The sequence below is a fragment of the Brachycentrus maculatus genome, unplaced genomic scaffold (genome assembly GCF_059751285.1).
Source record: "Brachycentrus maculatus isolate JH-2025_06_01 unplaced genomic scaffold, ASM5975128v1 h1tg000069l, whole genome shotgun sequence".
Taxonomy (NCBI): domain Eukaryota; kingdom Metazoa; phylum Arthropoda; class Insecta; order Trichoptera; family Brachycentridae; genus Brachycentrus; species Brachycentrus maculatus.
This window is the reverse complement of record NW_028280823.1, coordinates 28,392-42,620: the sequence shown is the minus strand read 5'-3', so window position 1 is coordinate 42,620 and position 14,229 is coordinate 28,392. Positions and strand designations below refer to the sequence as shown.

Sequence of the window (14,229 nt, the reverse complement as noted above, 5' to 3'; positions counted from 1 at the left end):
ATAATGTTTCTAAGAACCGAGAGCATATCTAGACAAACAAGTTTTAATGAAAACACAAGTGCGGTATCATCAAAACTTTACCGTTGGGTCTTTACTGCCCTAATGTTAAATCCTTACGGTAAGCAAATAGCTCTAAACTAACGGTCTCATATTAATACCTTCATTCTTCTTCTTTCGATGAGTTCAAAATACGAGTTTTTTTTAATCGAAATTATATACATTTACTGGATCATAGAAAAAATTTCCGTAGTGAGCGCACGTGACTTGTGCAAAAGACGCGCAACCGGTCCGCAGATAAAGGGCGGGAGGTCCTAACGGTACCCAATTTGGCGTTCACGATTTCGCAGAAAAGAAAGACCAAAACTGGAATGGAAATGGCGAGGCCTTTCGGGACAACTTCCCCGAATCGCGGAGCCTGAGATTATCCCCGTCCCCCGTGAAGCTCCATGATGCATTGCTTCCCGAACCCCCGAGGTAACTCTTTTTGAGAGAGCCTTCATGTATCTTTGATCGAAAAGCCTGGCCCACCTGGCGGTCAGGTTGCCTGTTCTTTGTGTGTTTGTTAACCCATGCGCATATCAGTTTTTATTTTATTTTAATATGTACAAAAATACATATTCTAATTAAATGTATCCCTAAAGTAAAAAAGTTGCCCCGCCCGGAGGGGAGGTGACATGGTTTGTCAAACAATGACAATGATTTTGCACATGATAAAACGAGAGAAAACAGAAATAATCTTTGTATACAAAGAAAGATTTTTGTGGTATAAATCAGTCCAACAAATCATAACGCTCATGTATGACACTTTTGAAGCGTCAAAGGCGTTCAAATTCAACCGAGTTATAAAATTAAACCGTATCATGAAATTAAAACTATTGCTGTTTTACCAATAAATATGGTACATATAACTATTAATCACATATTTCATAAAATGTCTGGATTAGAAATGTGATAAATTGACAAGAAAACTTGAAAAAATAATTCAATTAAGTAAAACATTACATATTTATAACATTAGAAAAACATTAGATATTTAAAAAAGGATAATTCCATCATTGCAGGGACATATTTGGTCAAGTGCCGTAAATTAACTTGTTAAAAAATAATAAAATATTGGTATAAAAAAAAGTAATTAAAAGTAACTTACCAAAAGTTTTCTTTACATCATTAAAGTGAAGTGATTTTTCCAATTTTTAACAAATCATTGTAGATATCATACGATAGATAAGTATCTTTATAATATGAAATACCCACAGACATAACCGCGACCGATATGCGAATATAAAATATTCTTATACAGTCAAAGATGTTACCATACCTCAACCCATCGGCTGGTATGCCGATGGGTTAACGTATGGTTTCGGATGTATGTATGTATATCAAAAAGTGCACGTGCTGCGCTTTCGAGAGGAGGAACCAAAAAACGCGCGGGATCATTTATCTCTCTCGGATGGCTTACTAGGAATATCAGGAACTTGTCCAATTGAATTTATTGAACGGCCAGTCTGTCGTTTAGTTGAAACCTGTTTTGTGAATGAAGCGTTATTAATGGGATTTATTTGTCCGTACGAGAGGCGCGATTTTCTTTCGTTAGGAATTAAATATTAATTAATTAATTGACACGGCAATTAAATTGTGCCAGTTTGACGTGTCGCATGGAAATTCGTGCTTTCATTTATGATAAGAATTAAATTATTCACTGTTTTGAAATCATTGAATATTAAAAGATAAGTGGCACATATGGTCCATATCTTAATAAATATAATAAAAGCTTTTTTGTCATCATACCATGCAAGATGTGTTATATGTATAAGGCATTTAAAGAACCCAGTAGGTGAATTCATTCCTAATAATAGAAGTGTGGTATGTACAAAAATCTAATACAATTTTCAGAATGTTACACCCTTAAAAAAGAAGCATGTAAAATGATATTATTCATTGTTTTGAAATCACTGAATATTACAAGATAAGCGGCACATATGGTCCATATTTTAAGATATAAAAAATAATAATGAAAAACCTCATACCATGCATGACATATAGGGCATTTAAATAACTCAGTAGATGAATTCATTTGTAATAATTGAAGTGTGGTATGTACAATTATCAGAAAGTTTCATTCTTTAAAAAAATAGCGTGTAACCAGATATCCTCAGCAACCTCACCAGATCTTATAGGATCATTTTTATAAAAAAAAAACTCAATCATCAATCGCCAATGAATAATAATTATTCACCTGCGAGCACTCAACTGGTTCTGATTAATAATATTTTGGTTACAGCCGGCGATGGACCACAGCATCACCCGTGTTCCTATCCATCAAGCCGGTTTATCAAAGAGATTTCTAGTGTCAAAAGCAATAATTCTTTGGGTGGCCGAATGCAAAGTGTTTCATCTTCGTTACTGGTGTAATAAAGAAGACAGGATAATCGAGATACGATAAATAAATAATACAGTACAATGCAACCGAGACTGGGTAGCGGCCCACCGCTTTTTTTGGTGGCCAGGTGTACAAAATTCAGCAGTTTTTTTTAAAGATGCCTCTATGTATTTTAACCTCGTCACTGCTGTGGCAAGGGTGAATTAATTAACAAATTATTGTTTTAATTTTAATTAAGGATTAATAAAAACAAATAGTTAATGCCTGGGAATATTATTTTATATTAAAAACAGTTTCCAAAATTAAAAATTAATTAATTTGACAGTCACTTTGTGGTAATATCTATCCATTTTAATTAATATTTTACTTGCTTAATATTACTTTTACTTTAGATCTATTGTGACACTATTTCGATGTGTTTTGCAACATTTTTATTGCAAACAGTATTTGAAAATGGTGTGGATTGTATCGGAACACGTGTCAAAATAGATTTTAGAAAAATAGTGGTATCAAGTGAAATGTAAATTAAAAATGAATTAATTTTGTATGTATATTGTTAATGGAATTCAATTGCTAACTTGATATAATATTTATAGTATGCGAGTAAATATATAATAGAATTTAAAATCTCACGTACAGCAGACAAATGACCGAAATAATTCTCTATTGTAGAGGAAAATTCGATTTAAAAATTACATTTACTTATTGTGTGCACGAAAGAACAAGCAGGAATATGATTTGTATTAAACATTTCATAATTCTACTAAATGTAAAAATATACTAGCATAAATATCACAATTATTAAAAAAAATCCTAATATAATCGGACGTTGACCTTATGTTTTTGCATGACAGTAATGACACCGCGTGGAAATGGTTAAATAGGGCGTGACTGGCGGCTTTCACGGTTATTGTCATATTTATTCATTGCCACTTAGTGCCACTCTGTGATAACTAATTGTTGAAACTAGTCAGAATGTCCAATGTTTTTTTTATGTACATGATCGTTGGGCAAAAAATCTTTTAGTTAGTCGACAGAGTCACGTCAAAGTGCCACGATAACTAATAAACTAAAACAGCAATATACACATATAAAATTAAAAGATTACATAAAAAAACGCAGTATTAATCCAATTGCTGTGGGACTGCACAGTTACCCTTAGATAAGCGAAGAAAGAAACTTGTTGCTTTTTTTATTTTTATTATTGTACGAATATGAAAATTAGAAATAAATCCAATAGAATTTATGTATTCGATATTTTCGCATTATTTATCAGAATTTTTTAAGTTAATGGAAAAGTTAGATATTGGATATTACTAAAAACAAAATAAACATACATATATGTACATTTTTGACATCTTAACTACATAGATGAAGAATAATATGGAAGTTAGGATATTTACAGGGTTTACGACCATCATAAGCTTGGTTAAGTGATCACTTTACATACTTGTTACATTCACCAATTCTACCCATGATTGACAACAACACTACTCAATTTTTGGAACTCCTAGATATATTGATTAAACTCGTGACATAGTACATGTGAGTTCACAACAGCCATCTATGCTGGAATAGGGACGGTTTTTATTAAGCAAAGACTCTTTTGTGAGACTCAAATACAGTTTTGTGAACAAGTATTTGGACACACTCAAAATGTTGTTATCATAAATTTATGCTAACAAATAGATGAAGATAATCTAAGATATATTTGTATGAGACAATTTTGGATGGATTTGGGACTTCAGATGACACTTTATGATGTACGTCATTAATGTCACATTTTCACAGCAGTCTGTAATTGGCTGACCGACCGTTACATTACATGTCACGATAGCGGACACTTATCGACATTTCGGAGTATGTTACAGTACGCGTCTTCCGAAACCAAACAAGTGAATTATAACGCTACAATTCTATTGTGTTTCTTAAACACGTTAGTGATGGTAGTTTAAAGCTTAGATATTGGAACCACGTATGATGTGAAACGTAGATAGTAGGTATTTACTTGTATATTTTAAAATTCCCCTTTTCCTTTTTTTGCTTATTACCATCATTTTGTTATTTTAATAAATATTTATTAAAATGTAAAGTAGTTATTTATGTTTTTTTTTAATGTTCAAGCACTATTTACCCTCTGATTGCAAACAGCTTTATAAAGTATCAAACGTTTTGACCAATATCACTAGTATGTTTTTGATTCGAAAATATCGATTTTTAGCAATAAACCCGCCAATATACATATTTATTTTCTGTATAAGAATTTTAAATAAATAAATAAATCAATTTCGCCGTGTATTTTTTGTGCATTAAGATAATAACAATAAAATCCATTGTATAATTTATTGGTAGTCTAATCAATTCCCGGAAAAATAATTTTAATTACTTTAAGGAAATAAGACTTTATTCGATTTTTCTGAAGATTTAGGAGAAACGTGAATTAATTCCAAGAAGCATTTAGGTAAAATTCAGATTCAGTTTTTTAAATCCTGGTGCCTAGATATAAATTTATCAAAATTCTTTAGATCATTATATGTACGTATGATTACATGTCTTTTACAACTTATTGGGTTAATGTATAAAGCTTGATCTTGCAGAAAAATTAAACATTTTTTCTAGAGGGATCCTTGTTTGGAATAACGCATGCGTAGTTTATAATTTATTGAACCTTATCAACTCTTACTTACTGAAACTAAATATTTCTATGTTTTGAATATTGAAAGCATTAACTTTGTGGATCGTATTGGTTTATTATTTTGAGAAATAAAAAGGAGTTTGTTTTTTGATCCACTCACATTTTTATTAACACTTAAATATTTTAATATTTTTCCCATAAAATCAAACCTAACCTAAACACAGTTATACCATTCCTTCCTCTTACCCCACCTTAAAACACCATTACCCCACCCCTATCCTTATCGAAACCCAATAACTTTTATACTGTTTCTTTTTTATATATTTGTTTACTCATAAATTATGTAAACCCTGAAGAGGGCAACAGGTTGTTGCCGAAACTAGTTGATTGTTAATAAAAATGTGAGTGGATCAAAAAACAAAGTTTTTTTATTTCTCAAAATAATATATAAATATTTCTAGTTTGCTGTTTCAATTATATCTGCAACATTTATCTCCCTTTTCATTCGATATAAGTGATTTAAATCTATAAAAAATGTTAATCTAATTCAAACTGTAAAATTGATTACGCCCATAAAACGGTTCGCGTTATTATTCGATTAATAGAGTCCCCGACCCCTTGAAGATTTTTTCATAACAATTTCTCAAAGCAGACGTCCTTGATCTCTTCATACATATATTGGTGGGTACTACAATTATTATTATTGATGATTAAAACTAGTCTGGGTATAACCAGTTTTTTTTAGCAAGCCACAGAAAAGTTAGTCCAGGAAACAAAAAAAACATATAGAACAAAGAAAAATATTAACATGCGTTGCATTGTAGTTCGTTTTTCTATATATTGTGTTTACAATGAACTTGGTTGTTCAAACTCGCGAGTAAAAGATTATTAAAAATCCTTCTGGTTTAATTGGAATCACGCCATGATATTTTATTTTATTTATTTACTTTTAATTGTACACATATTCAAAATTTCAAATTTGCAATAATGTGATCTCATTATGTTTTTCCGATTTGTAGGCACATTTTACAATACTTTTGATACGATAATTTGATTAGTAATTTGTCTATCACGAGTCATGAAATCACGTATGACATGACCGAATGATTTAATCTTTATCAAATGTGTTATCCAAGTAACCTATTTTATCCATTATTTTGTGCTTATGTGTATATTGGTCCTCGAGTCGACCAAAATCGCATGGGATCAACATTTTGTGTAGTTGTAAGTGTGCTATGGTGGAGACGTATAGTATTGATTGCATGCTGTTGTAGTGTTTGTCCTGACGTAGAGACGGGTACGTTTCGAAACTGGTCATAACTATTTCGAAATAAATATTTCGTTGAGTAGTTATATACTTATATTACTGACATATTTGTAAAAAAAAAATAAAATAAAAGCAATATAATATTGGTTCCATCATAATTTATGAAGTTATATGAACCATTTTTAAACAATCATAATGGTACCTGTATATTTGAATGGAACTTATTATACTCGTAATATTGTGAACAGATAAAAATTTTCCATATCGACAGAGAAAGTGTTCAGACGAGTACTAAGTAGTAACTTTTTAAATAGTTACTATACGGGTAAATCATTGATATATATTTTTTAAATACACATTTCTAATGCCTACCAATTCCATAACAGTAAATTCTAAAATAATATGCTTATTTTATTTGAAATCAAAATGAGAGACGTTATATATATCTGCAGTGTCTAAAATATACAAGCTCTTGTAGTCTGCTTCGCGTAGGGGTAAGATACAATTTTATATTAATCATAATAAATTTAGATAAATTATAAAGCGCTATTTTCAAAAAATACTACCTCAAGGGCCCTTTATGTTATTAATTTACTAGCTTTACTCGGTTACACGTAGCTGTGGCTCAGTCGGGTTTTATAAAAAAGAAAGAAATTAGAAAACAATTCTTATTAATTTTATTTCACATGCTTTATGAGAAGCAATGAAAACGATTTTAAAAAATGCCAATGCCATTAAAACATCAAAAGTGACAGCAGTGTTAAGAAGCACACTGTCACTTATAGCGGATATTAATTTTTATATACATAGAATACAAAAAAATCGTATGTTCAAATGCAACATTGTGTCGAAATTTCCAAGCTATCGGGGATTAACTTTAGGAGATTTAATATTTACTATTTTTTATCGAATTTTTATTTAGTTCATAGAATTCCATAATTTATTATTATCATAATATTTGATAAAACTCAATTGATATATTTTTGTGAGAATTGTTTCACCTAGCAACTGAATCATTAGTTTCAAGATCAGTTTGATAGTTTTTTTAAATCAATTATCTTTATTTTCTTACGTTTTTAGAGCATATTTATAAAAAAAAATTGAGTAAAGCGTGTAATTAAATTGATCCCTATCTGGAGCACACGGAGACCACAAACTGCCTTCAGACAAAACTGTCGACATTCAAATTCCCTGCATTCTAAATATTCAGGTCCTCGTCCTGAAGTTTAGACGAGTACTCCCGACAAATCGTTTTGTAAAAGAGGCAAGCTTAATTAAAGCTCTCGGGAGGCAAAGTTCACGGTCTAGCCAACTAAATAACCTTTTCTTGGGACAGTTGTCATCCTAGTTATATGATGAAAAATGCATGAATATGGTTTGGACGTTACGATGCCTATTAAATTTTTCGGAAAAAAATCGGGTTTCGGCCTTAACCGCGCGTTTAACCATTCGTTTTTTTTTTTAATTATCATTAATGTACTTAAGTATTTTTTTTTTAACAAAAATGTTAATAATATTAGTATATAACCACTCACCGAGATTTTTATGTCTACCGGTTTCGAGACGTACCCGTCTCTTCGTCAGGACAATCACTACCACCCGGTTTTAAAAAAACTTAAACAATTTTTTTTTTGGAAAATTGTATGTTTTTAAACTTTTTTGTTGATGTTGAATGTAACGTATTTTTTTTTTTTTAATTTTGGCCAATTATGTATATTGTTCACAAAATAACTCAATTAAATTGGTATGTTTTGGTTTTTACTGTAATTATTGTTTTATACACAAATAAAGTTTTAAAAATAGATACAAAAATATAAATTCATGTATTACAAATAAATAGTCTTATGTTATTGATATTTTAAGAAAGGTTTAAATGCGAATACGGAGAGTTAAGTTTTTACAGGGTTTACTAAGTGCCATTGACTGGCATATATTCACTAATTGTCAAAACTTTGGATACTGTAAGTTTTAACGCCAACCTTGATGTTTGGTAGCATTTTAATATTATTATTTTAATTTTAATATTTTTAAAAGTACAATTATTTGAAAGCCATGATAAAGATTATTCAATAAACAACACTTCATGAAATAAATAATGAAAAGCATATTTATATATTAATTTATGCAAAATATGCGTTTTGGTTCAAAAGTACTTAAGGTGTATGGAATATGTAACATTAAATTTCAGAAAATACGTAATTATTATAGTGTTTCTCATGGATTTACCGTACGTTCCAAGGTGTAGTTTATTTTTGGTTTATTGCTTATTGTATTGTTACACTATTTTAACATATTAAGTAATACAATACTTATCTAGAAGGCTTGTGAGGTATCATTGAGGAAATTAAGGTAAAGTAAATTTGATTTTTAATCCTTATCGTCGTTTTGTTTATAATGGATAATTAATATTATACATTAATACAATACTTTGATATTGATATAAATAATTAATTTCTTCATTTTCACAATTTATTTATGGTGTATATACGTATGTAAATAATACATATATAATATTGTGTTCTCTATAATTATAAAACATACTTCTATATGTAAACCTAAATAAAAAGTTGAATATAATTAAACAAGATATATTTTTTTACAATTAAGAAAGAAAATGGATTTCTTAAATTAAAGTAATTATTTTAAACCATGAGTATTACAGAAAGATATATAGCTAAGCAAGCACTTGTTTTTAATTTAATATAATTTCATATCGATTTGACTTCTTAAATTCCATTTAAAATTTTATGGAATACTTAGTTTACAAATGATAAAAATCTTTAAACAATACAATAAAATATAAATTGTGATAGAGTAAAAAAATGTTTTGAATAATTTATTTAAAATTTTAATTAATATAAGCTAATTCAATCTACATCCTTTTAGATAACAATAGATATGTGATAACACACACCTAAAAAAGTTATTAGAAATTTCATTTTTATTAATTTATTGTAATATGCACATACCTTTATTGCTTCGTTTAACACCCAAAGGACTCGCAGAAGCGAATCCGAAGACCACCAAAACTGCGACAGCGACTACTGTCATCACATTTCTCATTGTAATCGTTTGTTTATAATGTGAATTGGTCACAACAACAAATGGAAACGAATGAAACGAAACCACACGCGGTTATCAACTGTCATTCACGCAGAGACCATGAGAATTATTTTTTAATTAAATTGTCTGTGAAGGATGCGGGAGGAACTGAGTGCTCGATTTTTCATTTTGATTGTAAATACTGAAAATGTCGAACTGAAATCGTGGTGAAGGCTTCGACCATCGAAGGCTGCGTCGCTAGGATGCGTGCGGTGCGCGCGACATGCGGCCTCATACTGTCGGGGACTCTGTTACGAGCCTCCATGTGCCTTGTAATACAGACTATTCATTGTGCTTTTCATAATACTCATATTAAGTGCATTTTTTCCTCTTATTTAGTGCATTTTTTTACTCATATTAGTCCTAGTTTTTTTTTAAATTTTTATTTATGTTCTCATATTTTTTCTTTCAATAATTTCCCTACTATTTATTTTTTACTGTTGATGTACTAATAAAATTCTGCAAATAAGACAGACTACCTACAACTTAATAACAAAAGGATTTTAAGATGAATTTTTCTAAATGATTAGCAAAATTATAATTTTAAGTTAAATTGTGTATTTGTTTCGTTGTTTCGTATTCATTATACAAGAATAATACTTGTAAATATATGTTAATAATATTTCAATGATATATTGATTTGTTAAATAATTCCAATGATAAAAATATCTATTTGCATGTTGGTATGCTGATATTATATTAATTTTTAATAAATGTTTTAAAAACGTTGACATATATATGCATAAATAATATCTAAGGAATATGATCAAAGAACTGTCAAGTAATGAAATAATGCTGTTGCAATATTTTAAAATGCATATTTAATGTCTCATAGAGACGAAGCAGGTTAAGGGTAAGGAATTTAGAAGCATTACAAGCTGTCACCGGCTGGGTAAAGTGATGAGTAACTCTTACTATTCTGCCCTCATATATTTAATACGCGAGCGCCTATTTATAGGCAGCGTCTAGGAAAATTAATATAAAGTGATAGCACAGACCACTATTTGTTGGTTGAAATATTAAAATTAAAACTATTATTTTTCTTACCTTTGGTCGAAATGTGGCATAGAGTAAAAATTGATCAAAAGAGTACAATATATATTTTTTTAAATACACAATTTTTTTATGTTACATATAGGAATCGTACTAGTTACGTTTTATATTTTAACCAAACTTACTAGGTAAAATTGATAAACATTTTAAAGCTAACTAATTTTAGCTAATTTTAAAGTAATGTTAGTGTGTGTTCACATGTATTGGGAAATAAATCCTTAATTGTTAATTTAGTTATGGAATATTGATAAATTTGGGTCCGCTACATAAATAACTATGAGATTTTAATATATATTTAAGCGTGTCTCATGCGTGTAATGCTGACAAAATACCCATCAAATGTTTTATTTATTGAAATTAACTTGTGTAATTACTGTAACCGCTACACGTTCTCGGTATAGATGCTGTCGTATTAAGAGGGAGGGACCAACACAGATTAAAATGATACATGTTCTTTGCTCGAGGAAACAAAAATACACTAATTGATCTATAAAGCTAAAAATAATGATCTATAAACCTAAAACCATAATAATCTAGGTATATGATAAATGCAACTCCTATCTAAAAAAAAGAGGAAAGACCACGCTCGAATTTTAATCCCCAAACACTCGTGCATTTTTCAAACGACATAATATAAAATTTTTACTCAAATGTTTTTATTTTCACCTGTTGATGAGAACATCTGTAGTTCTTAAAACTAGTTTTGTTTACATTAATAAATTCAAAAGGTTATGATATGCAAGTGTTTTATTTATATATTTAAATCACGATGTTTTTCTACATTATATATTTTCATTAAGGAATAAAAAATCACACACATTTTTTCAATGAAATACTAGTTATATTAATGCAATATATTATAATTGTAAATACACACACACACACATATATATATATATATAATATATATATATATATATATATATATATATATATATATATATATATATATATATATATATATATATATATATATATATATATATATGTGTATATATATGTATATATATATATATTTATGTATATATATATATATATATTTATATATATATATATATATATATATATATATATATATATATATATATATATATATATATATATATATATATATATATATATATATATATATATATATATATATATATATTTATAATTATTAGTATTATTTCAATACAAATAACTTAAATATGGGGTAAGTATTAAAATTATTTTCAAAAAGAACAAATAGTTTTTTTTAAAGCTTAACTAAACTAGATGCTGCAGAAGACTCTCCTCTTAATATTGCATTGTGTTTACAACACAAACCAATACAACCAACTTTTAAACGTGTGTGTACATTTTATTCTGATTTGTAGTAAATTTAAAACAAAAATGTTGCCTTTGGCTATAATTATAATATTGAGAAAAGTTGAAGTAGAGAATAGATAATATTATTGTTCCACAAACTTTATATGGTGTCCTAAGACGTACTCGGAATTGTTCCCAGAGTGTATAGGGTTTAAGTGGTTTAAAGCTCCCTGTGTTGCGCGCTATTAATCTTGCTACCATTTTAGCCAAAACACAAAATTTATTTATAACTATTTGGAGTCAGGTTCGGTGCGAGTAAAAAAGGATTGATAACTTTATTATAAACTTAAGTAATGAGAACTTTGTTTTTTACTTGTTTCAAAATTTTTTTCTTCTACGCGGTGTTTTTACGCTTTCGGGATAAAACTAGCACTCATTAATAGTCGATAGGCGAAGGCCGACTATTATCTACTAGTAGTCATTTATTCAGCATTAAGAGAATAAAAACTCAGAGAAAGGTAAGCTTCGACTTTTTGGGACAATTTTTAAATAAACGTTACAATATTATAATAAAAAAACGACAAGAAAATATAAGTTGGTATTACCAAAAGCAAATGACTTTTCATTTTTCTAAGTATTTTTTGTATATGTTTACAATAAATATGTAAAATATTTTTTCGCAGCCAATTTAAAATTGAGTTTTATTATGGCCCTACTGACCCTTATCTGCATCCAAAGGATAATGCATCAAATATATGTATTGCTATATATCTGCACCAGAACAGGATAAAATTAAATATTTATTTGAGTTTTAAAAAAAAACACTTATATTTTTAAAATACAACCAAAACTTGTCTTGTACATGTCCATCCCTGAAGATAACAAGGTTCTTGTCGAAACCGGTAGGAGAAATGTGGTTAAAAACAATGTTTTATTTTTATTTTGAAGTTTTATAAAATGTGCCACAAAGCATCTGCAAAAAACATCCAACAATTTTTATTTTATTTATTTAACCACCCTGAGAATCAAATACAGAACCTCCAACATGGTAACCAAATATGTTAATTACTACACTTTGTAGGCGGTCAATTATGATCCACCCCGTACCTTTTGAATTGTAAACACACTTTTATTTATACATTGTATACATTTTCTTATACAGATTTCATTATATTTTATATTTGGCTACATTATTATTCGCATCGTGATTTTTCATATTGATTATTATCACATCTTATACAATATGCAATGCGAGTCTACGATGGATCAAAAATTCTCACAATAGTCAAAACTGTTTTTCAGAACAAAAGGTTATTAACCAGTGTACTACAGCCATTCCGTTATTATTAATTATTGTTAAAACTTTTTATATCACATGAAAGTTAGAGTCTTACAAATCACTCGGACACGTAATAACAGCAAAAATCTACACCGCAAAACCTAATTTGGCGATTAAAACATCTTTGCAAATGTATATTTAGGTGATAAAATACATAATAGACAGATTAAAAGGCGTTTTTAATAAGAGTACTTCTAAGATAAGAAAAGTAAAATAACTACAATTTACTTCAGTAGAAAAAGGATGTTTGCATATATTTAACAACTATGTATTTTTCTTTAAAAAAAGGTTTAGGGTAAACTGTATGTTTACTGGCTACATGAGAAACCTCGAAATCAAAATTATTTTTCATTCATGATTGATGCAAATGTCAAAATTCATCAACTTTTTCCAGGAAAATTATAAACATATAAAACTAAAAATAGGTTAAATCGTTGCAAGCGGTCAGGTCAGCAAGTATGCATAAATGTGAAAGAGGTGAAAAATGTTTGCAAAGACAGTGTAATTTTGTTCTAACGTCTCTTGTCTACCCCTTCGGGAAAGCGGGGTGGCGGTTAGTTAGTTAATTAGATAATTAAATAAAAACACAGTATTAGTGATGTTTAAAAAAAAGAACAGATGGTTTTCTTTTATAAAAAATAAATTAAGACGAATTCTTAGATACATATCGAATTATAAATATTAACGCGAAAAAAAGTGATCAGTATTTGTAAGGTGGTCGATGAAAACTGCTAAAAAAACAAAGGATAAATATTTCGTACTTAATATAGATTGAATAAATGACGGATATATGGATTTTTACATATATTGCTGCACAGAGAAAATATATATGAAAAAAATAATGGATTCGATCATATGCAGAACGGTGAGAATTAATAACAATCCTCTATTTAAGTATAAAAATGTGACATCTTATAAAATATGTAATTATTAATTATAACATCTTATGCACAATCATAAAATTTTCATCCGTTCAAGACACCATTTTTGAAAACTAAAAAAAGTCTTCTGATTTTTAATATAATGCAGATTTTTATCTATTTATTTTGTTACATAATTCGTTATTGTTTAACGACTTATTAGTTTTAACAAGAATAATTGTAACGCGCTTGAACAATGAATTGTTAACCTTTTCCCATATTAACATAATTTAAAAATAAAAA

The 14,229-nt window shown here is 28.6% G+C and overlaps 1 protein-coding gene across 1 annotated transcript in view; it reads right to left on the bottom strand.

The window, feature by feature from the left end:
• The window catches only part of LOC148311211 (uncharacterized), a 45,060-nt gene extending 35,438 nt beyond the window's left edge, over positions 1 to 9,622 (bottom strand). The window contains exon 1 of the mRNA XM_088256909.1: positions 9,252 to 9,622. Within this exon, the coding sequence (XP_088113035.1) occupies positions 9,252 to 9,345 (94 nt within the window). The 5' untranslated portion in view covers positions 9,346 to 9,622. The remainder of the gene's footprint in view (positions 1 to 9,251) is intronic.
• Between the last annotated feature and the right edge of the window lie 4,607 nt (positions 9,623 to 14,229).